The sequence below is a fragment of the Chelonoidis abingdonii genome, chromosome 9, assembly GCF_003597395.2.
Source record: "Chelonoidis abingdonii isolate Lonesome George chromosome 9, CheloAbing_2.0, whole genome shotgun sequence".
NCBI lineage: Eukaryota > Metazoa > Chordata > Testudines > Testudinidae > Chelonoidis > Chelonoidis abingdonii.
This window is the reverse complement of record NC_133777.1, coordinates 47728521-47756489: the sequence shown is the minus strand read 5'-3', so window position 1 is coordinate 47756489 and position 27969 is coordinate 47728521. Positions and strand designations below refer to the sequence as shown.

The window sequence follows — 27969 nt, the reverse complement described above, 5'->3', positions numbered from 1 at the left end:
CTGCACCTAGGATGAAGCTCACCGAAGACTCTGCAGGCGTCCACCTACAGGGGGCTGCTAGCAGGGTTTGAGCCTGAGAGTGTTTGAAAGGAAGTCCCCTTCTACGATTCATTTACAATACAGCTGATGTAAAAGCGACAACATAGTGGTGTGAGTAAAACTATTTGAAGGTGTAAAATTGCCAGGCAACGGGGTCAGAGTCAGTAGAAGACCCAGTGCTATCGCTGATTACAAAGGATTAATCATCTCTCTTGCGTGCAGGGATGACTATAGAGTACCACGTGAAAGGGAGATGGAGAGACTCGAGTGCCCGTTGCTGGGCGACAGGGAGAGGCGGGACCCAGGCCCCGCCCCCGGGGCGCTCACTCCCCACCGTCCCACCCCCCGGCAAGGCACATGCGCAGTAGCCTACAGGTTCGTTGCTGGGCGACATAGAGGCGGGATGCAGGCCCCGCCCCGGGGGCGTTCACGCCCCACCGTACCACTCCCGCCGCACGGCACATGCGCAGTAGCTCACGGGTTCAGACTCCCCCTGTGGCCGGACTCTGGAGCTGCGCCTCCGTCCGTGTCCGCGCTGCTCCGCGGGGCCATGGCCGGGCCTCAGGTGCTGAAGCATCGGCGCACCACGCTGGAGCGGGCCGAGAAGTTCCTCTCCGGGCCCGGCTTCCCCGACTGCAGCCTCCGGGGCAGGTGGGAGCCGGACTGGTCCGCCCCGCCCCCCCGGCCGGGACCCCTGGGCCGGCCGTCGCGCTCCCGCCCGGGGCGGGGTCCGCCGCCCCCAGCCCCTGCGGCGGCGCTTGCGCCCCCTCTCCCCCAGCGCCCTCACTTCCAGCGCCCCCCCCCCCGTTCCTGAGCGGCCCGGCCCGGCGGCCCGGTGCCGGACCGGGTGGCGCGGGGCTGGCTCGGGACGCTGGGCCGAGGGTGCGCGGGCGAGCTGCGGAGCGAGGCCCGCTGGCCGGCGGGGGACCCGAGCCGCCACCGGTCCCTGGTTCCGGCTGTGAGCGCGGGCCGAGATCGGACGGGTCTGGGTTTGGAAAGCGGCGTGGCTTCTCCGCGGTGAAACCCGCTGCTGGGGCTGTGGGTCAACCTGAGAGTCGCACTGAGTCCAGCCATGCCCCGGGGCGGGGCGATCGGGTGGGGTGTCCCCCCTGCTACAGCGGGTGTCGCTGCTCCGAAAGCTTGGAGCAGGCTGGGGGGCGGGGTGTGGGCAGGTGAAGGGACACTTGCAAGATCCTTTATTGTGCGTTTAAAGGCTTTAAAAATCAAAGGGGCTCTGCTGCTCTTTCTTTCCGCTTTGCTGTTTCACTCTGCAGTTAGGCTGGTCAGTTTCATTTTTCTGCTTCTTTCTCTCGGATTCTGACAATGCTTTTGGGTTTCTCACAGTGTAGGAAGGAGGTTCTCCTATTCACCCTATGGAGCAGCTCCACAGAGATCCTCTCACAGACCCATCTGTCTTACCAGCACCACAATCTTCTTGTTATTTAGCTCTCAAATATTTTAAAGAAAAGACTACTTTCATAGACCCTACATTTACTGCATCTGTTCCTGGCAGCTGTCACATAAATCCTTGCTCCTGCAACTGGCTCTGCTCAGGAGGACCCCAGCTGTGAAGACTGAGCCTCATTGAAGTTAATGGGGCTTCTGCATAGACGTACAGCCAATCCCTTAAAATAAATTGCAGGATTGGGGCCTGAATATATGCATGCACAGGAAGCTAGGTGTGAGATAAACAGGATTGACACGTGTATGTGTGTTCCCTCCAGGCCTGCGATGGGGCACAAAGGAGTCAGGTAGGCTGTTTTGGGTGGGAGAAAGTGGGAACCAACCAGCCTCAGAGCGATACTACTGTTCTCACATCTAGCTCCCTGTCCCTGCACACGTGCACTACTCTGATAGCAGCATGGTTCAGCCACTAACCTGGGGGGATGTCTTAAAACCCCTCACTTTGTATTACATTTTAAAAAATCTTTCATTCCTGTTTTCCTGGAAAAGAACAAACCAATAATTGCATTGTAAGCACCTTCTTCAGAACTGGAATGAATGAATGACATGTTGGGTCTAAGACTCTCACTCTGCTGCTTCAGGAGTGGAATTTCTGTCTTTACTGACTTGCATCTGATGAAGTAGGTATTCACCCACGAAAGCTCATGCTCCAAAATGTTTTAGTCTATAAAGTGGCACAGGATTCTTTGCTGCTTTGTCTGTACTATAAATTTCCTCTTCATGCTTTAAGTCATAATGTGACTATTGTTGCTCAGCTCGTGTCTTTAAAATCTGTACAAGTAGATAACTGTACCATGGTATTGCTATATGTAGTTCATATGAGTTCACTTAGGCACAGATCGTCAGGTGGTGTAGATTGTCATAGCTTCATCCAGTGCTAATATGCTGTAACCTTTGCTTGCAAAGGTTTTTGTAAAGCTTTGAATGGGGGCTCCTATCGTTTAAATAGAAAAGAACAAAAGGGAAACATTGTTATTAAGAAGATGGTGATCAATTGTTCTCCACATCCACTGAGGATAATACAAGAAATAATGGGCTTAATTTGAAGCAAGGAAGATTTAGGATGGACATCAGGAAAAAAATTCTAATTATAAGACTAGATAAGCTCTGGAACAGGTTACCTAGAGAGGTTGTGGAACCCCCATCAGTGGAGGTTTTTTAAGAACACCTTGGACAAAGACCTGTCAGGGATGGTCTTCTAGGTTTACTTGATCCTATCTCAGCACAGGAGGCTGGGCTAGAGGTCACTTCCAGCCGTACGTTTCTATGATGGTGTGTTTTGTGGGAACAAAGAAAATGTCCATGGCTTGGCACTTGTGGTAGTGAAAATATACAAGGTAGATACAGGTGTTCTGCTGCCAATGGTGACCACATGCCATGCTGGGCACCCAGGATTATTGTCAGGCTAATAAGAAAAAAGATTGTTAGTTTTTTTTAAAACATTGTTTTTTTGCAATGGCAAACCACTGGGTTAAAACCAAGCGTGACAAAGCTTTAGCCTTCATTAGGAGATTGGGAGACAGATCTTCATACTTTGGGTTGACTGACTTTATTGCATATCATCTTTAATGCAGGCTTTTCGGGGGCACCTGCCCCCTGGTGTCTCTTTCCTGCTTCCAGACCCCTCAGCGAATCCCATATGATGAAGCTGTCAGACAAGAATTCAGACCTGCAAAAGTTGGGGATTCCTTTGGACCCACGTAAGTACCAGCCTTAGAGGAACAAAGTGATGAGAATTGATTTTTAACTGACATTTATTTAAATGAGGAAGTGACGTGAAGTCACTATTGTTTTTCCCCTTGAGGGACACAATGAGCTCTGTGTGTGAGATTCCATTTTTACTCCCCAGGTGCTGCAGATTAATCAGTAGGACTGTGTGCAACACCTGTGTGTATACAGCTGTCTTTTTCTACACCTAAAGATATCTTTAGCACTTTAACTTCAGGCTACTTGTGTGCTTATTAGTTAATCCTCACAAACCCCTGATAGCGTAGGAGAGAAGATATCTAATCCTCCATGTCTTACATTTGGGAAGAAACTGAGGGATAGAGAAGTTAAGTAACTTGACTGAGGCCTTGTGGCAAGTCAGTGTCAGAGGCAGGACTAGACTGCAAGCTGGGCACTCTGAAATCTCTTTGCTCAGCCATCTACCTCCCTCTTTTGGATTCTTTCAGCTCCATGTTTAGGATTTTGATTTTGATTTATGCGTTGGGCCTATCGGCAAATCTCCAGGCAGAACAGAAGGCCTGTGATAATGCTGGGGCAGTTAAAGGAGGTATCATAAATATCTGTTTCTTGGGTGTTTTGTAATTTGTTATAAAAATAAACTCCAGACTAAAACTTGACCCAAGAATTCTGGAAGCTAATGACCTGTCTCTGACCATCCTGAGCCCCTTTCCTCCAACTTGACTCCCATGACAGCAGTCCCTCTGGAATACTTCATGTTAGACTATGGAGGTGCGGGGAGTGGATCTTTGAGACTTGGGCCTTCATGAAATAGGGTTGATTTCATCCCTTTTCTCCCCTTCTGAGACCTTTTCCTGCCTGGTGGGTAGTTTCTCTATCCCTGCAGTCACAGTCTCTGGTCTCACTCCATGCTGGTAATGTGAGACCCCCTTTGTGTGCCCCTTCTGCTTCCAGCGTGGTAGCTCCTTTGTTCTGATTTCTCTGAGAGAGCAGGTCAAACTATTGCTAGACAGCTGGCTGAGATGCCCTTGCTCTTTGGGACCTGGGTGGAATGTATGGGCTTCTCAGTCCAGTTCCTAGACAACAGGTGTCAGTACTGTAAAAGCACCTCTAAACTTCCCCCTTTGATGACTGTCTGACTGGATGAGCCATGGAGAACAAACTGCCCGTGGGTGTTCCTGGTGGGTCTGGCTTGATGTGTATGGGTGGAGGCAGAGCATGGGGTGCTTGTACTGCTACTGACCATACCCTATCATACCTGATCTGTACAGAGCAGATCTCTGTCTACGAGGCTGTCAGTTGAGCATCTTTCACTCTTAGGAAAAAATAAAAGCAAGCCCTGGAGGGATTGTCTCTTGTGTGTGTTTGTACACTAGTGTCTGTACATACTCCGTGTTTTCCCCACAGACCTCCTTGAGAGATTCTACTGAGGCTGTAGCGTCTTGTGCATGTTAACCTTTCATAGGGAAATGCTTAATCATGAATGGGTCAACATCAGTTCAGAAGTGTATGTACCTGTCTTTTTCAGGTGGTGGACCTGCTGGTTTAAAGTGGAGCTTAGCATCCCCAGAGAATGGGTGGGGAAGGAAGTGCATCTCCTGTGGGAAAGCGATGGGGAAGGGATGGTGTGGAGGGATGCGCAGCCGGTTCAGGTAAGAGGAAGTGCGTGTGCCAATGCTAGATCTTTATGAGAAATATGTCACAGGCAGTGCTGCAATCAGTGCTGTTTCCATGAAGTCCTCTGCCTCAGCCCTTTATAAGGGGGCTGTAGGAATTCCCTGCCATTTGTTACACGGTTTGAATCAGACTGGATTTCAATTTCCTCTAATTATATAGCGCTTCCCTGTTTTGTGAGGTTTTTAATGCAATATTCTTGACCACTGTGGCATGGAATACCCATGGGATTGGTATTAACACTGGGGTTGCAGCAGCTCTATAGGAGAAGCTGACCCTCTCCATGATGTTTTAGTGTCTGTTTGATGGGGCATGGAGACATGTCCTAGGGAGTTTGAGCAAAATCTTCATTCAGCAGGGTGCTGCAAATGGTCTTTGTGCTAGTTCCATAGGCAAACAGTGAGCACTGTCTCAGTATGCACAAGTCCATTGTCAGAAGAGGCCCCTCTGCTGATATGTATCAACAAGCCATGGGTCAGTGATTCTGTACTGATGCAGAATGGCAGCCATTCCCATTGAGCCTGTGTTAACGTTTTTGACGTGAGTGTTGTCATGGAGCAATTTTAATGTCCGTCCTCCCTGTCGTGACACACAGGGTTTGACTAAAGAAGGGGAGAAGACCAGCTATATCCTGACAGACAACCTCAAGGAGGCGGAGCCTCACAGGTGAGCACTGCTGCTTGCTGAAATTCAGGGAAACCCCCACCCTGCACTGGTTGGAGGGGCTATGAGGTACTCTTGGCACAGCCACACCACACAGGGAAAGTGCCCCGGCCTCTCTATTCAGAGCTGTGAGGACCGGTGATGCAGCATTGTCACCTGCTGGCTGCTCAGCTCATGAGGTAACATCAGGCTGGATTACAATGACAAGGTTTATTGATTGCTGTGCTTCAGGGTGTGAGTTGCTCACTAGGTAGAATCAGGAAGACATTTGTCCCACATGGGGTAGTGTTGCACAGTTAGGTAGGTGTAGTATGTCTGTCTCTGAAGCACTGGCCACCATAAGAGACAGGATACCAGACTAGATGGGCCACTGGTCTGGCCTGGTCTGACCGTTCCTGTGCTTTTGGCAGATCTTGTTTCCCAGTCTCTACGCAGAGAACACAGTGAGTTGCTCATTGATCTCTGGTGACATCTGTTTCCATTTTTCTCATTTCTACAGTCTGACTGTCTATGTGGAAGTTGCCTGCAATGGTCTCTTTGGGGCTGGAAAAGGCAGCCTGATTGCACCTCCTGACCCTGACAAGAAGTTCACCCTGCACAAGGCGGAGCTTGTGGTCTTCAACAGGGATGTCCATGAGCTGCTGGTAGATTTTGAGATACTAGTGGACATGGCCAAGGTAAATACTTTAGTCCTTTGTCTCTTTTATTCTCCAGCTCCTCTACCTCCCTCCCTCCTTTTTTCATGACTTTCCTTTGGTTTGACCTCCTTCCTCCAGCTCTCCAGCCTCTACCAAAAAGACCTGAAGGAGTAAGTATTTGCCATTGTAGCTTGTGTACAACTGAAAGTGTCTCCTTTGTCTCATCTTGCCAGTTAACATCTGCAGCCTCTGAGTTCCAAAAAAAGTGAAATGCGTATAGTAGGGGAAGGAAACACCACCTTTGCGTCTGTATTGCCTCAGGCTACACGTGTCATTGGTAGAGAGGTGGGAAGTTGGTAGGACACGGCTAATGGGCTGTCCACATGTGCAGCAGTTCAGTGTGCTATCCATCATATAGACTCTCAGCCTGTCTAATATAAGAGTTGCTGAGCTAAGCGCCTCTCTCTTTTCACTCTTGCCCTCCCTCAGTTCCTCGGGGAGGAAAACCAGCGGAGCTTCCAGATGCTTTATGTGGCCAATCAGATGGTTAACCTGCTTGATGTCACAGACTCCTCTACCTTCCCTGCGGTGCGTCACCGCGCCTCTTCCATCTTCAGGCAGAAGAATGGAGAGAGCCAGCACACCATCCATGCTATGGGCCACTGCCACATCGATTCTGGTAAGAATGGGCCCAGGGGATGCGTGCTGCTGAAAGGCCTGTGGTTAGTAGGGCTAGCCAGTAGTGCTGCCAGAAGGGAGCAGGCACTGAGTGTTCTGTAGAAGTGATGCTCTGAGCCTCTAGAGGAAGGGATAGGGACATCCCAGCTCTCAGCTACAAAATGTTTGTAGCCATATCAGCCTGGCTGGAGATGGTGACTTACCACAGGGGTTTTCCCTAGTCATGCTATTGTGGGAAAAGGAAGGGAGGTATCCAGGACAGGCAGCAGCCTCGTGAGCTGAGGACTCTTCAGGACTTACAGCCATGCTTCAATCCTTTGACATTTTAAATAGTGTGATTTTTTTCCCATGTCTTCACACCCCACAGTGGTCGATTCTTTTAAGGCAGCACAGCTTGGATCCCAGATGAATAGGGCCCTACCGAATTCACAGTCCATCTTTATGAATTTCATGGTCATAGCATTTTAAAAATCTTGATTGTCACAATTTCAGATATTCAAATCTTAAATTTCACGGAGTTGTAACAAAGCATGAACATGTGTGGAAAAAGAGCAAAATACAAAAATGTAAAGCCCTTAAGTCCGTGTTTCTCAAACTAGGGGTCCCAACCCAAAAGGGGGTTGCAAAATTTTGTAGGGGTAGTTGCGGTATTGCCACTCTTACTTCTGTGCTGCCTTCAGAGCTGGGTAGCTGGAGCATGGCAGCTGCTGGACTGATGCCATGTTCTGAAGGCAGTGCCACACCAGGAGCAGCGCAGCCTTCAGAGCTGGATTCCTGGCCACCAGCCGCTACTCTCTGGCCACCCAGCTCTAAAGGCAGTGCCACCAGCAGCAGCAGGTAGAAGTAAAGGTGGCAATACCATACTGTGCCATCCTTACTTCTGTGTTGCTGTTGGCAACGGCACTGCATTCAGACCTTCGTACCTGGCAAGCAGCTGCCACGCTCCAGCCACCCAGCTCTGAAGGCAGCATAGAAGTAAGGGTAGCAATACTGCAACCCCTATACAATAGGCTTGAGACCCTCTTTTGGGCTGGGACCCCCCAATTTGAGAAATGCTATGTACTTATACCCTATAGTATAAAAGAATATAGTACAGGGTAAAAGTATACAAAATATCAGATTTTACAGGGGAAACCAGATTTCATGGTCTGTGACACGTTTTTCACAGCTGTGATGAGGCTCAGTTGTGTCTTTCCAGCCAGGGGAAGGCAGCACAGAATGGGCATTGGCAGGCAGCAGGCTGTATGCATATATAAAAAAATGGCCATTTAAAATGGAAAGGGCGTGTGGCCACAGTGAGCTCAGCCTGCATCTGTCCCTGCAGCCTGGCTGTGGCCATACGAGGAGTCTATCCGCAAGTGTGCTCGCAGCTGGGTGACCGTTGTACGCCTGATGGAGAAGAACCCGGAGTTCACATTTGTCTGCTCGCAGGTGAGTTGTTGTCTTCCGCTCCCAGGTGGGCAGCAAAACTCTTGGAGCAATGACAGGAGGAAGGTTAGTGCATGTTCTAAGGAGCATGGTAAGTGGCTGGGAGGGGGGCTGCTATGCAAGGGACTTCTCTATCCCTGGTCTCCAAGTTGCTTCTACCATGCTCCCAAGCCCAGATGCCAGGTGCAGATTTCAGCCCAAGCCTCCTGCCTGGTAGCAGAGAGCTGTCCTGCCAGGTCTGGGACCAGTCCTATTTGCACTGAGCTCCAATGCCTGCTAAAAATTCAGGTTTGCAGTTGCTGAGAGTCAGAAGCTTTAGACAAATTGGATAATCACTAAAATAGTCTCCGGGTGCTTTATGGCTATGTCTTTTTTGCAGGCTCAGCAGTTTGAGTGGGTGAGGAACTGGTATCCTGGGCTGTATGCTCAGATTCAGGACTATGCCAAAGAGGGACGGTTCATACCTGTTGGTGGCACCTGGGTAGAAATGGTAAGATCACAGCAGCACTTCTGCATCGCCCTCTGAGTCTTCTCTCTAACAGATCAGTTACTGAGTCTCAGATGCCTTCTCTTAACATCTTCTTCTGCTCAGAATCTCATGGGGAATCATGAGGGGTTTTGGAACCCAGACCCTAGCCTGGGGAGCCCTCCCCTCTGGAAACGTAACCCTAACACTACCATTTGGAATACTAATGGTACCTGAAGACCACTACCCTTTAGAACGCTTACCCTAGCTCAGGGACCCCTACTCTTTGGGACATTAATCCTAGGCGTTGGGGCCTAACACAGTGACTCCTGCCCTTTGGAAACCAAATGTATCCTGGAGAGCTCTATACTCTGAAACCCTAACCTTCGCCAGGGGAGTCCTATGCATTGGAAACCTAAATATAGTGTGAGAGTCCTCTCTGTTGGAACCCTAATGCTACCTTGGAGATCCCTACCCTGTGGAACCACAACCCTCGCTTGGGGAGTTGCACCATCTTGAATCCTAATGCTTCTTTGGCAGCCCTGTTACCCTGGGTTGTCAGAACCCACAGCACTGCAGTGGTAATTTCACTGTTTCTCTCCAGGCAGTGTCAGGAATAAATCAGTGGGGACACAGCTCTTCTATCTGATAAATGATTGGCATGAACGAGAGTGCTTGTACTTAAAACTACTTTTTTATTAGGTCTGAAGTGTGCGCACACACATCAATGCTTCAGCAGTAGGGCTACTTACTAGCCCTACTAGCAGTAGGGCTAGTAAACATTTATATTTACCCAAAGTCTGAAATGGTTTCGAGTGATCACCAGTCAGCCTTCTGGGGGATCTTCTGGGGAGCTGATGGGGAGTTTAGGTGTCGGCTCCTTCCCTGAAGAAAAGCTTCCTCTGGCTAGTTAGAAAGCATGCTGTCTAACTAAACTCTTTATAGATTTTCTCCAGACAAAGCACATAACTCATAATAGCCTCTAATAGGCTAACAGTTTCCCTTGCAACAGCCAATAACAATTCATTATTCTCCATATAAGCAAAGCAGCTTCAGCAAAAAACCCTGACAAACACAGACAACCAGAATCAGGGTCAGTTTTCCATGTTTCCCTCCCTCACAAAGCTCATGAATCTGTCCTTTCACTTTATCTGTCCCCGCTGGTGAAACTGCAGCTTGCAGGTTTTTTTGTTCTGTTTGCCTAAGCAAGGCCAGATTATTCCTATCTGGTGTCCTCGCTTCCAGTGTATGGGGGCCTAAGTGCACAAAAAGGCTGCGAGTTATATCATATCCAGTTCTCTCACAACAGCCTTACCCAGGGAACCCTAACCCTTGCCTGGCGAGTCCTCTCCCTGAGAACCCTAACCTGAGCTTGGGGGGTCTTGTCCATCGAAATTCTAACCCTAGCTAGAACCCTAACTTGGCAAGCCTTTCCTGTTGGAACCCTAACCAGGGGAGGAGGCCTACCCTCTAGAACTCAAAATTGAGGAGCCCTACCCATTGGAACCCTAACTTAAGGTTGCAGAGTCCTACCCTGTGGAATCTTAACCCTAATCCTGGCAGTCCTACCTTCTGGAACCCTAACTCCAGCTTGTGCCACCTAACCCTCTGGAACTGTACCCCTAGCTTGCACTGGCCCTATCTGATAGAATCCTAATCTGAGTTTGGGGAGCCCCCTACCTCTGGAACCCTAACCCTGGTAGTCCTACCTTCTGGAACCCTAACCCTAGTTTGGGGAGCTCTAACCTCTGGAAACCTAACACTAGCCGGAGCGTCCTATTGATTGGAAATCTAACCTGAACTTGGGGAGCCTTACCCTCTGGAACCCAGCCCTAGCTGCAGGGGTCCTATCCATGTGAACCCTAGTCTTAGCCTTGGGAGCCCGACCCTCTGAAACCATAGCACTAGCTTGGAGAGTCCTACCAACTGGAATCTTAGCCCTATTCCAGGGAGTCCTACCCTCTGTACCCCTAACTGTAGATTAGGCAGCCTTATACCCTGGAACCATAACCCAGTAGCACCCTCAGCTGCACTGTGAACACAGCTCTTCCCTTTCCCCAGATTCTATTACCCTCCCCCACCCCTCTGGAGGGTGTGTCAAGTCCATACATGACTGCAGTGTCTCAGCTGGGAGCTGTATGGATTGGGCCTGCCATGGGGTGTATGCTACTGGGGTGGCCACTCTCCTTTCTCTGCTGGCAAGTGGGGCAGGAGATCTGCATAGAATTCTTCAGGGCTGCCATTGTCTCGCAGGACGGGAATCTTCCCAGTGGCGAATCAATGGTGCGTCAGTTCCTGCAGGGACAGCGTTTTTTCCAGCAGCAGTTTGGGAAGCTTTGCTTGGAGGTATGTGTTTCTCCTTGGTGGATCCTCCACGTGTTCCTTCTCTGTGGGGGTGGGGAAATGATCCATGTGGTCCCTTCTGGAGCTGATATTCCAAGTGTCTCTGCTTCATTCTTGGTGGGACATGCTCACTTTGGAGTGATCTATCTAAGGTATGTATGTAACCCATCACTGTGGTATTTGAGTTTTTGATCTCTCTTGTATCTATCCTCATGCGTCCCTGTGGGGAAGGGCAGTGCTGCTATTTTCACTGTATAGATGGGGAAACTGAGGCACAGACCGGCCCAGTGACTCGTCCAAGGTCACACGTGAAGTCTGTGGCAGAGCAGGGACTTTATTCCAGGTCTCTCAAGTCCTAAACTAGTGCCTGAATGGCTGGATCATCTACAAGAAATTCCAGCTGGAGGCTGCTAGGGCCTTGGATATATTAGTGCAGCGTACCTCTTCCTACCCCCCAGTATGTAGTCCTTGGCCAGTTCATATAGCACCCACTACCTAGCAATATTTCCTCCAGGCTGAGGGGCCTTGTGGAGGGCATTAGGCCACAGTGATACGTGGCTGACTATATGGGGTATCCAGAATTTGGGCCTGTTCCTATCTCTGCCCTCAAGATGTGTGGGGAGATAGATGCACACGGCTACATTGTCTGAGAGACATCTGAGCAGGTGATGGGATTGTGTTTCTCTCTCTCTCGCACGTTCTGTTCTCTGCTCCCAGTTCTGGTTGCCAGACACCTTTGGATACTCAGCCCAGCTGCCCCAGTTGATGCGTGGCTGTGGGATACGATGGTTCCTCACTCAGAAACTCAGCTGGAGCCTGGTGAACACCTTCCCGGTGAGCTGGCCTTTCCTGTTGTGGGGGGCGTGCACGTGTGTATGGAAATCTGCCCAGTGGGCTTGCGTGTGACCAATCTTCGTACTAACTGAACTGTTCCTTCGGCTCTCTGGGCATAGGCCCTGTCATAATTATAAATGGAAGGGTAACAGCCTTCCTGTGTACAATACTGTAAAATCCGTCCTGGCCAGAGACACCAAAATCCTTTTACCTGTAAAGGGTTAAGAAGCTCAGGTAACCTGGCTGACACCTGACCCAAAGGACCAATAAGGGGACAAGATACTTTCAAATCTTGGTGGGGAGAAGACTTTTGTTTGTGTGCGCTTTGTTTTGGGGGTTGTTCGCTCTTGGGACTAAGAGGGACCAGACATCAATCCATATTCTCCAAAGCTTTCTGAACCAGTCTTTCATATTTCAAACTTGTAAGTAACAGCCAGGCATGTTAGTTTTATCTTTGTTTTCTCAACTTGTAAATGTTCCTTTTGCTAGGGGGTTTACCTCTGTTTGCTGTAACTTTGAACCTAAGGCTAGAGGGGGTTCCTCTGAGCTCTTTGAATCTGATTACCCTGTAAAGTTATTTTCTATCCTGATTTTACAGAGTTGATTTTTATCTTTCTTTCTTTAATTAAAACCCTTCTTTTTAAGAACCTGATTGATTTTTCCTTGTTTCAAGATCCAAGGAGGTTGGATCTGGACTCACCAGGAACTGGTGGGGGGCAAAGGAAGGGGAATGGTTAATTTCTCCTTGTTTTAAGATCCAAGGGTTTGGATCGGTGTTCACCAGGAACTTGGTGGAGAAGTCTTTCAAGGCTACCTAGGGAAGGGTTATAGTACTTGGGAGGAAAATATTCTTGGGGGGAGGTAGACAGAGTTTCCCAAATAATTCATAAATAATTTGGGTGGTGGCAGCAAAACCAGATCTAATCTGGTAGTTAAGCTTAGAGGTTCTCATGCAGGTCCCCACATCTGTACCCTAGAGTTCAGAGTGGGGAAGGAACCTTGACATGCTCTCTTTCAAAGAGCCCACCAGAGCTTTACGTGAGGCTGACTGGATCAGGTAGTTCATTAGCCATGACCAGAGAAGATTTGGCCACTGATCACATCATGGTAAGGTGCTGAAGTATGAAGCAACAGCTTTGAAAAGTTAATGGTGGGCAACCAGAAGTTTCCTTTCAGTAGCTCCCTGGACTCGTGCGCCCCATTCTGGCTGTCCCTGTAGTGTCCCCCTGTGAGGCTGTAATAGACTCCCCCTTGGTGACGTTTTGCTCTCTTCCAGCACAGCACCTTTTTCTGGGAAGGCATCGACGGCTCCCAAGTTCTGACCCATTTCCCACCTGGCAATTCCTATGACCTAAAAGGTCGTGTGGAGGAGGTGAGCGATATGACATTGTAGGCAGATGGGTATGCTTCTGTCTTTCTGTCCCAGTGTACCCAGCTTGCAAGGGAATGTCACCGCCATCTGGGCTGTAAGCAAAGGCTGTTGGAGAGAAGTGCCACATAGTGAGTAGGTGGGGAAAGGTGATAGGACAAGCAGCTGGGGGCTTTAGATGTTTGGAGTAAATCCCAGATTTGTCTGTCCGTGCAATGTGTCAGAACCTTGAGTTTCTATAATCAGCTGCATTTTAAAGATAAATTTATGGGGTAGTGGGGAGCTGATGAGTCACTGCAGGAGGCCTCTCAACTTCTCCAGATTCTCCTGTTTCCTTGGGGCCTGGTGGATGTATCCCAGGAGGCAGAGCTGAAAAGAGAATGAACATGGTAAGAAGATAACAAACTAGTGTCTGCTGGGCTCTCCTTGGCTTGACTATGTGAGGGTCTGACACTATGTATTGTGTATACGTAATCTTCTCTAGATGCTGAAAACCATGAACAACAACAAAGACAAAGGCCGTGTGAACCACAGCGCCGCTCTCTTTGGGTTTGGAGATGGAGGAGGTGGCCCGACGCAGAAGATGCTGGACAGACTGAAGAGAATGAGTGATACAGATGGGCTGCCCAGGTCTAGGGAGGCTCTGCTCTCTCTCCTCATGTGTCCTTCGGAGCTCAGTGCCGACTGCTGACTCTTGAGAGATTTCTGCTAACTCCTTTGGTCCTAGCATTCTGGAAAGTGGGGCTGGAGGGAACTGATGATTCACGGCTGGGGCTGTTGCTTTCCCACTTGCAATCTATCCACTCGTGCTAGGGAAGGAATCACAGGGCTCCTTGTTCCCTCTGCAGTGGGCAACAGCTACTAAGCCTGTGTTGTTACTATCTGCATTTCTCCCCCATAGGGTTCAAATGTCCACACCTGACCATTTTTTCTCTATGCTGGAGAAGGAGAAGACCCAGCTGTTTACCTGGACAGGAGAACTGTTCCTGGAGCTACACAACGGCACTTATACCACCCAGGCCCAGGTTACCACTTGCCCGGGATGGGAAAGGAGATAAGGCAGTGGGTGGAAACTATCTAGATCAATGTTAACTCTGATCAGTAGGGAAGATGTCCACTCTGAATCCATCTCCTTGGTGTGCCATCATTGGTCCAATGTAGCGCCATAGTAGGACCCGATAAAGACGTTGTGATTCTCTAAAGCTTTGAGCCCATGTAATTTTCCCATTTAGTCTAATATAAGTTATCAGGACAGAGCCCTATGTGCTACAATGATTGGTGCTCTGACTGCACCATGAAAATTAACAGAAAACTCCCATCGGCTTGATCCCTAGTGTAGACAAGACTCTTGCAGATGGTTCGTTTTGAATGCCATTTCTATTTAAGCCTTGTTCCTGTGTAGACACACCCTGTTTCTAGTCGGTCCACTTTCTCGGTCTCATGCACTGGCACAGCATTGGTGGGTTGTGGTTTTTAGCACTGCTTTTGGTTAATTCAGGTTTTCTTCTTTGGCCTTAAGTCTCAGCTTTAAACTATTGACAGGGTCTCTTTGAACTGTGTTTGAAAACAAGAGGGATGCTCTTGTTTGAGCCAGAGATGAGCTAAAGCTGTTCGTTGGCTCTCGGGTTGATTGCTGAGCCACTGGGGGTTTTCCCCATAGTAGGAAGGGGCATTTAGCCCTCAGTTGAGTGTGTGTCTCTGCCTGACCTCTGTAAACATGGTACAGAGAGGCTGCCACCCAAACCCTGTTGTTTCCAAAACTGACATGGCAACATTGGGTGCTGCTATCGATTAACAGAGCATTGTGGGAAGTACCATCTTTCAGAACAGTTAGCTGATTTCTGAGCGACTGTAATCTCTGCTGTTACAGTGGGAGGGGCTCTGGAGAAGGTACCTTCAGGGAAAAGAGAATCTCATTGCTATTTGTGAATATATAATAGAATATTAGGGTTGGAAGGGACCTCAAGAGGTCATCTAGTCCAACCTCCTGCTCAAAGCAGGACTGATCCCCAGACAGACTTTTACCCCAGTTCCCTGAATGGCCCCCTCAAGGATTGAGCTCACAACCCTGGGTTTAGTAGGCCAATGCTCAAACCACTGAGCTATCCCTCCCCCCCAGCAGTAATAGATACTGTCTGCGTCCCAATGCCTGATATAATGTTTTGCTACTGATGACAAAAATCTCATCTGATATAGCTCTTCCTGGTTTCTCTTCCTTTGGGATCAGATAAAGAAAGGGAATCGGGAGTGCGAGCGGATACTCCATGATGCTGAAGTACTGAGTAGTTTTGCTCTGACCCAGAAAAATACTTTCCAGTATCCTTCCATCAAACTGCAGCATCTCTGGAGGTAAAGTAGTTCGTCCGAGTGCCACCACTGATTGGATAAAACTGCTGTGATAATTGGAGCCATGTGCCAATACAGAAATTTGAATCTGTATCCATGATGATTAACTTGTATATGACCTGCAATCCCCACTCCCCCTTTTATATGCATCTGCATCCGCACCCTACCTCACTGGTAGAGCTCTGCGCACATACAAAAATTTGGATCAGCATCCAGTCCACAATCTGCAAAGATGGTAATGCAACCGCATCCGCGGATGCAGATGTCTGCGGATATAAAGTGGATAACCACAGATTTGCAGGGCTCTAGCGTTAAGCACACTCAGGTATATAAAAAACAAGCAGGCACAGTGTTTTCATTAGATCATAGTAACAAACAATATATTAAGTAGCAAACCAAAAAGTAGCCTCATTCATTTATAGCTTAGACCAAACCCCAGGCACTCTCTCAACAGACTGATTTTTAGAAGAATTCATTTTATGGACAAGTATGTCAGTTGCCTGTATATCACAGGCTATTAGAAATACCCCTGTGGTCCTCAGGAGGCTGAACTGTTGTGTGCCACAGGCAGAGACCAGGAGACACTGAGATGCCACCAATGCCCACGGTTGCTGACAAGGCAGGGAATTGAAGAAACAAATATATTTTGTTTCTGTGAATTCCCAAGCCTGTGGCCAGGGAATCCTCCCAGAAAAAGACTAGGAATGCCTGGCTCAGGTGACTATGAGAGCTCAGGGCCTTCGAGCTGGCTGCATTCTCTTGTTTCCCATAGTAGCAGAGCAGGGTCTGGCAGAACTCAGTTTTTGATGGATGGAATGAAAGTGGTGACCTGAAGCCAGAAGCCACAGTTACCATGTGCATGTGTGAACTGCCTGGCTGTTGCAGTCCCCATCAGCAAGTTACAAAGGGCTTTGTCCTCTAAAATGAGGGTGGCATAGTTCATTCATAGTGATGCTAATCCATAGCTCTCTTCTGTTTCTTGCCTTGGTCCCCCGTGCTTAGGTTGCTGCTCCTGAATCAGTTCCATGACGTGTTGCCGGGCAGTTGTATCCAGCTGGTTGTGGAGGATGCCATGAAATACTATGCAGGTGAGGAGTGATTTGTACTAAGAGGCTTTTCCTGCCAAGTGGGTTGGGTTCATTGTAACGCTCTCTGCCAGGTGGGTTTTGAAAGGTGGTGTTCCTGCTTTCTGATCTGACTCCTCGCCAGGTTTGATTGTGGTTTGGTTTTGTTACAAGCCCTAGAGACGCTGGGGACTCCACATTAATAGGTGGTGCTCTTGGTGTTGGTAATAACAAATGGGACCCGATCTGTTTTCCTCCCCTGCGCATCCTGCTTCCACTGAGGTTGGTAGGAAGAATGATGCCCATAGTTCCCTGGGCCATGGCCCTGATGCCAGTCTGCCTTATGCCATTTGTCAATACCCAGAGAAAACCAGCCCCAACCATGTCTGGTTACACAGAGTCTGACAAGCAGAGGACTCCCACATACACACACTGTCCCTGCAGATGGAGATTCCTCTGCAGGTCCCAGGAGCCTGAGAGACTGGAAGAGACCGTGCATGTGAAGGATTGGTTTGAGCAGTGGGGATGGAGAGAATTGTTCAGAGGTTGCTAGGAATGGCTGCAGAGATGCATCAATTCCAAGGCTAGACAGAACCATTGTGATCATCTCACTGTCTCATAGACTTTAAGACCAGAAAGGACCATAATGATCATCTAGTCTGACCTGCACATTTCCGGCCACAGAACCTCACCTACCGCCTCCTGTAGTAGGCCTCTAACCTCTGGCTGAGTTACAGAAGTCCTCAAATCATGATTTAAAGACTTCAGGTTACAGAGAATCCACCATTTACACTAGTTCAGCAAGTGATCTATGCCTCATGCTGCAGAGAAGGCAAAACCTCTCCAGGGTCTCTGCCAATCTTACCTGAGGGGAAAAATTCCTTCCTGGCCCCAAATGTGGAGATCAGTTAGACCGTGAGCAAGTGGATGAGATCCATCAGCCATATATCTGGGAAAGAATTCGCTGAGCTCCCATAGGGCATGGGCCAGAGAACTTCCCCAGAATAATTCCTAGAACAGATACTTTAGAAAAAAAATCCATCTTGGATTTAAAAATTGCCAATGATGGAGAATCCACCACGACCCATGTAGGTGGTTCCAATGGGTAATTACCCTCACTGTTAAAAAATGTATGTTTTATGGCCGGTCTGAATTTGCATGGAAGACAGAGGAATGTTAGGATGGTGCAAGGAGGGAATCCAGAGCTGAACTGGAAAAAATGCAGCCCAGAGTTAAACACACCAGATGAATGGAAGGGAGTTGGGGGAATTAGGGTAAAGAAAATTTGCTTAGTAAGATTAGGCATGATGGGGCAAATGGACCAGCAAGTCTTAAGCCATTGTGTACTGCATCCTTTCTCTCACTCCATTGTCTTTTTGAATGTCTCTAAAGGGCCTAGCCAACTTTGGAGTGCTCTATAATTCAATAATTAATACAGTAACTCCTCACATAATGTTGTTGTGCTGTTCCTGAAAAATGCGACTTTAAGCGCAACGATGTTAAGCAAATCCAATTTCCTCATAAGAATTAATGTAAATGAGGGGGTTGGGTTCCAGGGAATTTTTTTTCACCAGACAAAAGACTATATATAATTGTGCTAATATAGTGTGTGTGTGTGTGTGTGTGCGCACAAAGTTTTAAACAAACAATTTAATACTGGTACACAGTGAGATGATTGTGAAGCTTGGTTGAAGTGGAGGAGTCAGAGCGGGGGTTATTTCCCTTACTGCTAAATGATGAACTAGCAATTGGTTGAGCCATCAAGGGTTAACTCTCTCACTCTGCAAGGGAGCAGGAATGGAAGGAGTGTGTGTGTGAGAGATGCTGATTTCCCCTTTAAGTACACTGCCTTGTTAATTAGATCAGCTTGCTGAGACTGCAGCTGCTGCAAGTTCCTTCCAGCCTGAGCCCTGGTGTGTCACCCCCATTCTATGGAAGATGGGGTAAGGGGGGTGCAGGAGCAGGGGGGAAGGGGACACCCTGACATTAGTCCTCCTCTTCCTCCCCCCCTGCCCCAAGCAAGCAGGATTCCTGGGAGCAGCTCCAAGGCAGAGGGCAGGAGCAGCACATGGTAGTTGGTGGGGTGAGGGGGGAAACAGCTGAACTGCAGGCAGCTGCTTCCCAGGGAACTTAAGGGAATGCGGAGCTGATAGGGGGGCTGCCAGTCCACCCTGGTTCCAAGCCCCCACCAGCTAGCTGCAACGGGCTGCTCTTCCTGCAAGCAGTAGACAAAGCAGGTGGCTGCCAAATGATGTTAGAATTGCACAGCTTTAAATGAGCATGTTCCCTAATTGATCAGCAATGTAACAACGAAACCACATTAACTGGGATGACTTTAAGTGAGGAGTTACTGTAGTCTGCTCTGAACTGAAATGCCTTTGCTTTGCCCAGAAATCCGTAGCATGGGTGGTCTCCTCATTAAAGATGCTGTTCGATCCTTGTTTGGAGAACTTTTGCTGACTGGTCCCGAGACAGAAGAAAGCCTCCTTGTTCTGAACACTTTGCCCTGGGAACGGACTGAAGTCATCTCCAGGACTGGAGCAAAGACCTTAGGTGCCATTGTTCTGCCTATCTAAAGACTTGCAGATCGTCCCCCACAAAGCACAGATACACCCTAAATCTTCTGGTGGGAGGGACAGGAGCAGGGGAGGTGGACCAGTAAAACTAGACCAACAAAGTGATGGCTGTCTAATTCCAGTCACATAGAGGATACAGAGCCATTGCCTCTGGCACAGCTGAGACAGACATGGACTCATACGTTATCTCTAGATCAGGGTTATCCATGATCTCTAGAAATAGTCTCCATCTCCCTCAGCATCATATGGAAAATTATTTTCACGAGGGAAGCTCCTGGACGTCGAAGCAGCGAGAAGGTATTTCCTAATGAAGAGGGGGTCCAATGGCACGGAGAGAGAGAGAAGACATCTCCTAAAGGAAAAAGCATTTGAGTGAACCACTCTGCCTCTCTTCTTTCAGCCCTGGTGAAGGTTCCTAGTATGGGCTACTCTGCTGTGGAGGATTCGTTAACACCCCCTCATCCCGTGACGGTGACAAAACAGGTGAGCCGCCCTGTGGGGTTCTTCGCGTGCACATTAGAAAGCTCCATGGGCAAAGCCCAAGCTGGATTTACAACACTGTTTTCAGTAACTTGTAGCATTGCACACACACATAGACTCACTCACTCACTCTTTGGCTGGTGTGGAGCCTGTGCTCTCTTCTGATTCTTTCCTCTTTCTCGCCAGGCAGATGGCTCAGTGACCATGGAGAACGGGGTTATCGCGGCTCACCTGGACTCCATGGGGCGCGTGATGTCACTTTACTTAGTGCACTCGGGGAGGTATGATGATTATTCATTGTATTTCTTGGAGCTATGAGGGCCAATCCAGACTATGGCCTTGTTATGCCAGGCAGTGAGCAAATACAGGAGCAAATGGACCCTGCCCCAAAGAGCTGACTGTCTACATTGGTTTTACTTAAAGTTCGTAGACTATGGATATGCTCTCACAGAAACCATCTCCAGTGATTCCATCTTGCCTGGACAGACCAGGGTGTGAAACCCAGTGGGGACTAATTTGAGGCCTCCTCTTCTCAGTTTCATCATAACTAAGGCCACCTGTGGGGCTTGAACATCAGTCGGCCAAATGAAAGGCTGGTTCGTTTCTCTCACCTAGTCTCCTCCCAGAGAAGCTAAAGTGGCAGGTGTCTGTTTCCAGGCTATTGGAATGTTGTTTCAGGTCACAGAATTCTTGTCATTCACCACAGCTTCTTGTTCCCTTGCTGATCCTCTGCCTTTCTGCTTTGTTTCAGAGAATCAGTCCAGGATGGTCACTGCGCTAACCAGTTTGTGATATTTGATGATGTTCCTTTGTACTGGGATGCTTGGGACGTGATGGATTATCACCTGGAAACCAGGTAGATGAGCAGTGCACTGTGGGTACTGGTACTTCTTTAGGACTCTGCAAAGCTCTCTGCCTCTTGGGATTGTAGCAAAGAACCAACTTCCCAGAGAGAGGACAAAACTTTTGCAATGGAAAACTATGTGCTTGTTTTTTCCAACTCTTTGTGTCCAAGGGAGTAGTGTAGAATAGTGGAAAAGTTACACAGCACCTGGGAGGGGTTCTAAGAATTCGTCTGAGAAAAACGCAGCCTCAGGTGGGTAGGAAGTATCCCTGCTCCCTGCTTGTCTTCCAAGTGTAGGAGCCTTACGTTAACCTTTTGAACACAGAGTTGTGACCCCCTGAATCTTAGCCCTTATGCTTGACATCTGTTTTAGGAAGCCAGTCACAACCCTTCTGAAGCCTCTGGCGATTGTCCTGACTGGGAGCCTGCGAGGAAGTGTGAAGTTCTCTCTGCAGATCAGTGAGCGGAGTGTCATCACCCAAGAAGTCATCCTGGATGCCATGTGTCCTTATCTTCGATTCCTGACCCAGGTTTGGAAAGGCTTGTTCAGACCACACGCTCCTTATACAGACTGCTGTTGGGGGAGGAGAGAATCCCAGAAGAATGAGTTTGTTGTAGGAATGGAGCACAGAGGTGGCAAGGTGGATGACCAGGGCGAGGTCCAAAGAAAGGTTGCATCCTTATTAAGTTTGCAGATGATACCAAACTGGGCGGGATTGGAACTGCTTTGGAGGATATGGTCATAATTTAAAATTATCTCGACAAATTGGAGAAATGGTCTGACGAAAACAGGATGAAGTTTAACAAAGACAAATGCAAAGTGCTCACCTAGGAAGGACCAATCAGTTTCACACATACAGAATGGGAAAAGACTGTCTAGGAAGGAGTACGGTAGAAAGCGATCTAGGGGTTATAGTGGACCACAAGCTAAATGTGAGTCAACACTGATGCTGTTGCAAAGAAAGCAAAGATGATTCTGGGATGCATTATCAGGTGTGTTGTGAGCAAGATTTGAGATGTCATTCTTCCGCTCTACTCTGCGCTGGTTAGGCCTCAATTGGAGTATTGTGTCCAGTTCTGGGCACCGCATTTCAAGAAAGATGTGGAGAAATTGGAGAGGGTCCAGAGAAGAGCAACACGAATGATTAAAGGTCTTGAGAACATGACCTACGAAGGAAGGCTGAAAGAATTGGGTTTGTTTAGTTTGGAAAAGAGAAGACTGAGAGCGGACGTAATAGCAGTTTTCAGGTATTTAAAAGGGTGTCAGCAGGAGGAGGGAGAAAACTTGTTCACCTTAGCCTCTAATGATAGAACAAGAAGCAATGGGCTTAAACTGCAGCAAGAGAGGTTTAGGTTGGACATTAGGAAAAAGTTCCTAACTGTCAGGGTAGTTAAACACTGGAATAAATTGTCTAGGGAGGTTGTGGGGTCTCCATCTCTGGAGATATTAAAGAGTAGGTTAGATAAATGTCTATCAGGGATGGTCTAGACAGTATTTGGTCCTGTCATGAGGGCAGGGGACTGGACTCGATGACCTCTTGAGGTCCCTTCCAGTCCTTGAATCTATGAAAATCCTAGGCAAGCCAAGACCAGAACTGGAGGAGAGTCAAGAAACAGCCAAGATAGTGAATGTTCGTAACCAAAGATAGGCACGTCTCCTCACTGGAGGCAACACCCATCGCCTCTGCTGCCTCTCCTGGATGCCCCTATTCCCATCTAGCCTTTACTGCATATAACGGGTGGCCAAACTTACCAAGAGTCTTAGCTGCATACAACAATCTTCAGAAGTTTGAGAGCAGGGCATGCCTCCTGGGGCTTGAGGCTTCAGCTGAAGTCCTGCACCCTGGCAGGCATGCCTCAAGGGACTGGAGTCCCAAGACCCCTCACCCTGCTGGGCAGAAGCCAGGGGTGACATGGGGTGCCACGTGGGGTTACGTGGCCCCCAGATATTTGTCAGGGTTTGCTAGCCCCACTCAGTCGCATGGTGCTGCCAGGCCCCTTCCCTGCACAGCAGCTGCTGCAGCTGGCAAGCTGGGAGCTGCAGCTGTGGGGAGAGGCAGCGGCACACAGTTGGGAGCTGCAGAGATGGTGTTTTGCTGCTGCCTCTTCCCATGGAGCTAAAGCAGCAACCCCTTGCTGCAGCTCCCAAGTCTTTGCCGCTGTCTCTCCACAAGGAGCTAACACCTCGGAGCTGCAGGCAGGGGCCACTGAGGGTAAGGGGTGTGTGTGCCTGGGAGGGCATCACTCAAGCTGTTGGAGGGGCAAATGTTTTAATTGTGTCCCCCACTCTCAGCAGGTGCTAGTCATCTCTGGCAGAAGCCCTGAGCCCCACCACCCTGCTGCAGGGCAGAAGCCCTCCCCCTACTTCTCCTCCCCAGTCTGGCAGGGGGAGAATGAGGAGGTCGGGGGGGCTCAGCCACATTTTAATTGTAAAAGAGCTGCATGTGGCTTGCGAGCTACAGTTTGGCCACCCCTCGTGTATAACGAAGCACTTCGGAAGTGCCTTGGGATTGTTTAAAGCCACTGGGATGGACTGATGTGATCATGTTCTCCCACGTTCCGAGGCAACAGAGTACAGTCCTGGGGCCAGTTTTAGTCCTTGCTCAATACTTTCCTGCTGTCACCCTTGAACCAGGTACCTGTTGGATGCGGTTAATAATGGGGAGTTCCTGGGGAATCTAGCACAGGGGAGCCACTGTGGTGGCGATGACGCCATCTTTCCCATCTCCCCCACAATGACCTGAGCCTCCTTTTGGCCGCCCCATTTGCTCTAGGTTGACTGGAATGAGGCTCATCGATTCCTGAAGGTGGAGTTCCCATTGCGGGTTCGGAGCATGAATGCAACGTATGAGATTCAATTTGGGCACCTGCAGAGGCCGACACACTGGAACACATCCTGGGACTGGGCTCGGTTCGAGGTAGGAGGGCAGCAGCCTGGGCCCTGCCCCTGCCCCAGCTCTCTAGGCAGAAATAGGCCTGATAGATCGACAAGGTCCCTTCTTTCCCCACCCTGTGTGCCCTTTGAGAACAGTTCGCCTCAGACCATATCTGCTTGCTGAACTGCTGCATGGATAGGCTGCCTCCTGGGGAGAGGTGAACCCGGCAGGAGCAGAGTCCCCATATCCCAAGAGAGCAGAGCTTTAAGCACGGACCGCAGTAAGAACAAAATTTTGAGTCGCTGAGTCGATGCCACTATTCACATCTTTCTTAGCCAGGCCGCAGATACAGCTTTGTACACTGACCTAGCAAAGTACCAGCCTCCCACTGCCCAATCACGAGTTCCCTCCGGGGGATCCAGACGGGTGCTGAACTGTCTCAGAATGGCCTGTGATTTGCTGTTGTGTGAAGCTGGCCTGTGGCAGACGAGGCTGCATTTCAGAGTTAGTGGGTCATGCAGTTCCCCAGAGCTAGGGAATTTGCATCCTGCCCTCACTACAGCTGTTGGTCAGTTTGATAGAGCCCGAGCTGCCTTTCCTTCATGGGGACTAGCTTTCCAGTTACGCTCCTGATTGGTGCATCTAGGCTGTTCACAGGGATTGGCCCTCTGCAGAGCCCAAGGGGCCATCTGCCTCCCCCAGCCACCCTTTGTGTTCTTGATCAGTAGGACAGTTTGTGTGGCACCCATCTTGCTCCACAAATAACCATCCCAGGTGAGAGCCCCCTAATGCTAGGCCCGGTTGTTTCCCCAAGGTGTGGACTCACAAGTGGATGGACCTGTCTGAGCACGGCTTCGGGGTGGCATTGCTGAACGACTGCAAATACGGCGCGTCGGTGCACAAGAACGTGATGAGCCTCTCGCTGTGAGTGGGTGGGGGGCAGGTCTGGGCAATGGATGCCTTGGGTTTACAGTTCTGCTTGCTGGGGATGCTGCAGTCCCATGTGCACTATTGTTTAACTTTGCAAATGCTGTGGTCTGCACCCTGTATATAGTAGTGGGATTGGACTGGAAATGAAAGCCTTAGTGCATATTGTGCTTTAGAATGTGTCCCATTTATAACGGGATCCACTGTCTGCCCCAAGTACGGAGATGACAAGGTTTTAACCCTTTCCTGCAGTGGTCAGGAATTCATACCACTAAGGTTTGCCTGTCACTGATCTAGTTACTGAGCTTGCAGCACCTTGCTCTCTGTGGTGGGATCAATTTCTTGAATACTTTGATCTTAGTGTTGGGTCAGTGTTGGTGACAAGTCAAGACAGAACCTAGGCCTCTGGCATGTGAGTGCAGCGCTTGTTTGCAGTCTTGTGGCAGGAGCTCCTCCCCCAATGGGGCACTGCCACGGAGCCTGACTGTGGTGCAGTTTGCATGGGTCTCTGCTGCGTGATGGAACAGCAGGATGGTTTGACACCGGTAGTGCACGTGCACTAGCATTTAAAGGGAGTGGGGCTGGTTCTAGGCACTGCCAGTGAAGAGACTCCACCCCTTTAATCCATCCCTCTCCTCCAGGCTGAGAGCACCAAAGTCACCAGATGCCACTGCAGATATTGGACCCCATGAGTTCACCTATGCCATGATGCCTCACAAGGGTGAGTTTCGGAGGCTGAGCAGCACAGCACTGATATGCCCCCTAGGAGCCTGCCAATTCCTGAAGGGAGCATGTGGGCAAGGAAAATAGCCTTCTCCCATATGGGACTATGGCACAGCGACTGCTCCTGTCTCATTGGGGATGGTGCTGTTGCTGTTTCTTACTGTGCTGCACGCTTAGTTCCTGACAGCTGCTGTTGTGTTCTCTGTGCAGGTTCCTTCCACGAGGCGGGTGTAATCCATTATGCCTACAACTTGAACTTCCCTCTGCACACTGTGCCAGCTGTGTCAGCACAGTGTCCAGCCTGGAGTGCCTTCTCTGTGCATTCACCAGCGGTTGTGCTAGAAACCGTCAAACAGGCACGTGTCCCAAAGAGAGATGAGGGGGGCAGCGGTGTATTGAAAGACGCCAGCTGCGGTATATGCAGACACAAAGCACTGGCAGCTCTTGTATTAGCATCGTGCATTGTTACAGCACTTTGGATTGACAGAGGCCAAGTGCCTTGCAGAAGAGTTAGCTACAGCTCTTTAAGTCCTAGTCTAGTGATTGGACCTTTCCATTCATCCTTAATCTGCCCCCCCACCTCCCAGATCTTTGATGTTCAGCTGAGCTGGAATTTCCTACACTGACAGGGCAAGCAGTGTGGGCTAGTGGTTATAGCAGGAGTCTGGGAGTCAGGTAGCCTAGCTCACTGTTTGGACTTGGGAGAATCACACTAGCCAAAATCTTGCACCCAGAGCAGTGGCAGCTTCTCTTCCATTTTTAGGCCCCTCAGCTTACAGTGCCTTGGGCCTGATGCTCAGAGTTGCTGAGCGCCCACAAATCCAGCGTACTTTGCGAGGTGGGGACGGGGCTGAGCTCCTCAGGAGATCAGGCCCAATGTGAACACTCACAGTACAGGCACCTAAACTCAGTGGCCGCTTCTGGAAATTCAGGCCTGGATATCTCCTTTGCCCAGATGGGCTGAACAATTCCTGCCTGCATCAGTGCCCTGAGGGCTCTGGAAGAGAATTGCAAAGCATTACTCCTCATTACAGCCTCCTGCAGGGACTTACAGAACTCGGGGTCTGTCTGTTCTAAAAGGGGCGACCCAGCCAGGTTCAGAGTTTGACCTCTTCCTGCTGGCTATCCTCTAGTCGAAATGGTGAACCAAAGCTGCTCTTGCACATTGATGATTGGGAGGAGGCACTGTGCTGTCTAGGCAGCATATGCTAGTGGCTACAGCACTGAACTGGGGCTCGGCTGACCTGGATTCTAGACCCAGCTCTGCCACAGGCCTACTCAGTGTGTGTCCCTTCCCCTCTCTGTGCCTCAGTTTCCATGTCTCTAATATGGGGTAATTATGCTGCCCCCCTCCCGCCCCCCGGTAAAGCGTTTGGAGGTCAGGTATCATCAGTCATCTGGCTGATCCTGAGAATGTTGTTTCTTTCTGTCCATGAAGGCTGAGGACAGGCTGGATGGGCTGGTGGTCAGGCTGTATGAGTCACATGGCAGCACTGTGGTCACGTGGCTCCAGACCTCCCTTCCTGTGAAGGAAGCAATCAAGTAAGTGGGTGGGGGAAGGGAGAGGCTGCTGTGAGACCTTGTATTCTGGGGCTTCAGCTTCATTCTCTCTTTCTCTTCCTTCCCCAGCTGTGACCTTCTGGAACGGCCAGACCCGAGCAGCCATCTGCCACTGGAGGAGCATGGCCTGAAGCTTTCCTTTACGCCATTCCAAGTGCGCTCTGTCCTCTTGATCTTGAGGCAGTAAGAGGGCTACCGCTGCTGGCAGCCCAGCCCCAGTCCCGGAATCAGGCAGAAATCACCGTGCTCTGGTGCAATTCACTAGCTTCTCAAATCATGGAAACGTTGATTCCAGCGCTACACAGTGGCTGCACAGTGGGGTAGTAAGGAGTTGCCCCTTCTCAGTGTGCGCCAAAGGGCAGAGTCAGGACAGAGGTCAGCAGCCTCTGGGCTCATGTCAGCACTGATTCTGAGTGTAAATGCCTGACTGGCGGGCCATGGCCTTAGTAATGCTGGGGGGTGGGGAGATCTCGATTTGGGTGCAGCGGGGTGATCACAGAGCTGGTGTTGTACTGACTTACCCAACAAGTAGACATCGTGGATAGATTCCTGTCCCTGTCAGGGGAGCGGTGCTGGGGTTTGAGCTTTGATCATGGCAGAATCAGTTCCTTTTACTGCGTGTCCTACAACTCTTAACAGTCCTGTGCTGCCCTGTTTACAGGCACTTCACTGTTTCTGCAGACATGCAGCATCTTTTTGCTTGGTCTTTCTGTAAAAACAGCATTAAACACTGAATCACATGCTGAGTAAAGTTCTGACTGTTTGACTCTTGCCTGTGGCATCAGAAATGGAGCCGCTGCCCTTCACTCAGACCAGCGCCAGGCAGATAATAAAAGCCCTAGTGTAGGGGCCACAAAGCTTCCTAGGCTCCTAAGTCCGGATTTTTAGGCTCAGCTGTGACTCTCAAAGCTCCTGTTCAGCTGCCATCTAACTTTGCAGGCACCTCAGGTTCTGCAGTAGGTGCTAGGTTCCTGCCTCTCTACATGCACGTTGTTTCCTCACTTGAGGTGTCAAGGCACCTGTCTCCCACCTACACGCCAGAGTGAGTGAGCCACAGCCTGGTGTTCTCCTGAGTCATGGGTGGGGCCAGTGGGCATGCTCAGAGACTGCCTAGCTCCACAGGACAGCCAGTGTGGGGGGAGGCCTTCCCTTGTCAGCTGTAGCCCTGTGATTAGAGTGCTGGGAGGAGATCACTGGTTCAAGTCTCCCCTCTGCCAGATAAGGAGAAGGGATTTGAGCAGGGATCTGCTACCTCTCAGGTCAGGGCCCTGAGAATGGGATATTCTCATGT

At 49.7% G+C, this 27969-nt stretch overlaps 1 protein-coding gene across 1 annotated transcript; it reads left to right on the top strand.

Moving 5' to 3' along the window:
• Positions 1–535: 535 nt before the first annotated feature.
• Positions 536–27429, top strand: MAN2C1 (mannosidase alpha class 2C member 1). The gene is made up of 26 exons (XM_032799857.2): positions 536–690; positions 3078–3203; positions 4718–4841; positions 5459–5529; positions 6026–6203; positions 6654–6843; positions 8167–8273; positions 8650–8760; positions 10990–11082; positions 11797–11913; positions 13190–13285; positions 13767–13912; positions 14184–14307; positions 15510–15631; positions 16631–16716; positions 19084–19245; positions 19669–19751; positions 19935–20029; positions 20500–20604; positions 20966–21122; positions 23367–23510; positions 24283–24392; positions 25037–25116; positions 25329–25474; positions 26557–26660; positions 26748–27429. Exons 1-26 carry the CDS (start codon positions 590–592, stop codon positions 26863–26865), a joined length of 3096 nt encoding a protein of 1031 aa, XP_032655748.2. The 5' UTR covers positions 536–589; the 3' UTR covers positions 26866–27429.
• Positions 27430–27969: the final 540 nt, after the last annotated feature.

Coding starts and splice junctions, on each gene's coding strand:
- MAN2C1 (XM_032799857.2), top strand. CDS start 590: ATGGCCGGGCCTCAGGTGCTGAAGCATCGGCGCACCACGCTGGAGCGG. Junction 691..3,077: donor GACTGCAGCCTCCGGGGCAG/GTGGGAGCCGGA, acceptor TCTTTAATGCAG/GCTTTTCGGGGGCACCTGCC. Junction 14,308..15,509: donor CTTATACCACCCAGGCCCAG/GTTACCACTTGC, acceptor CTTTGGGATCAG/ATAAAGAAAGGGAATCGGGA.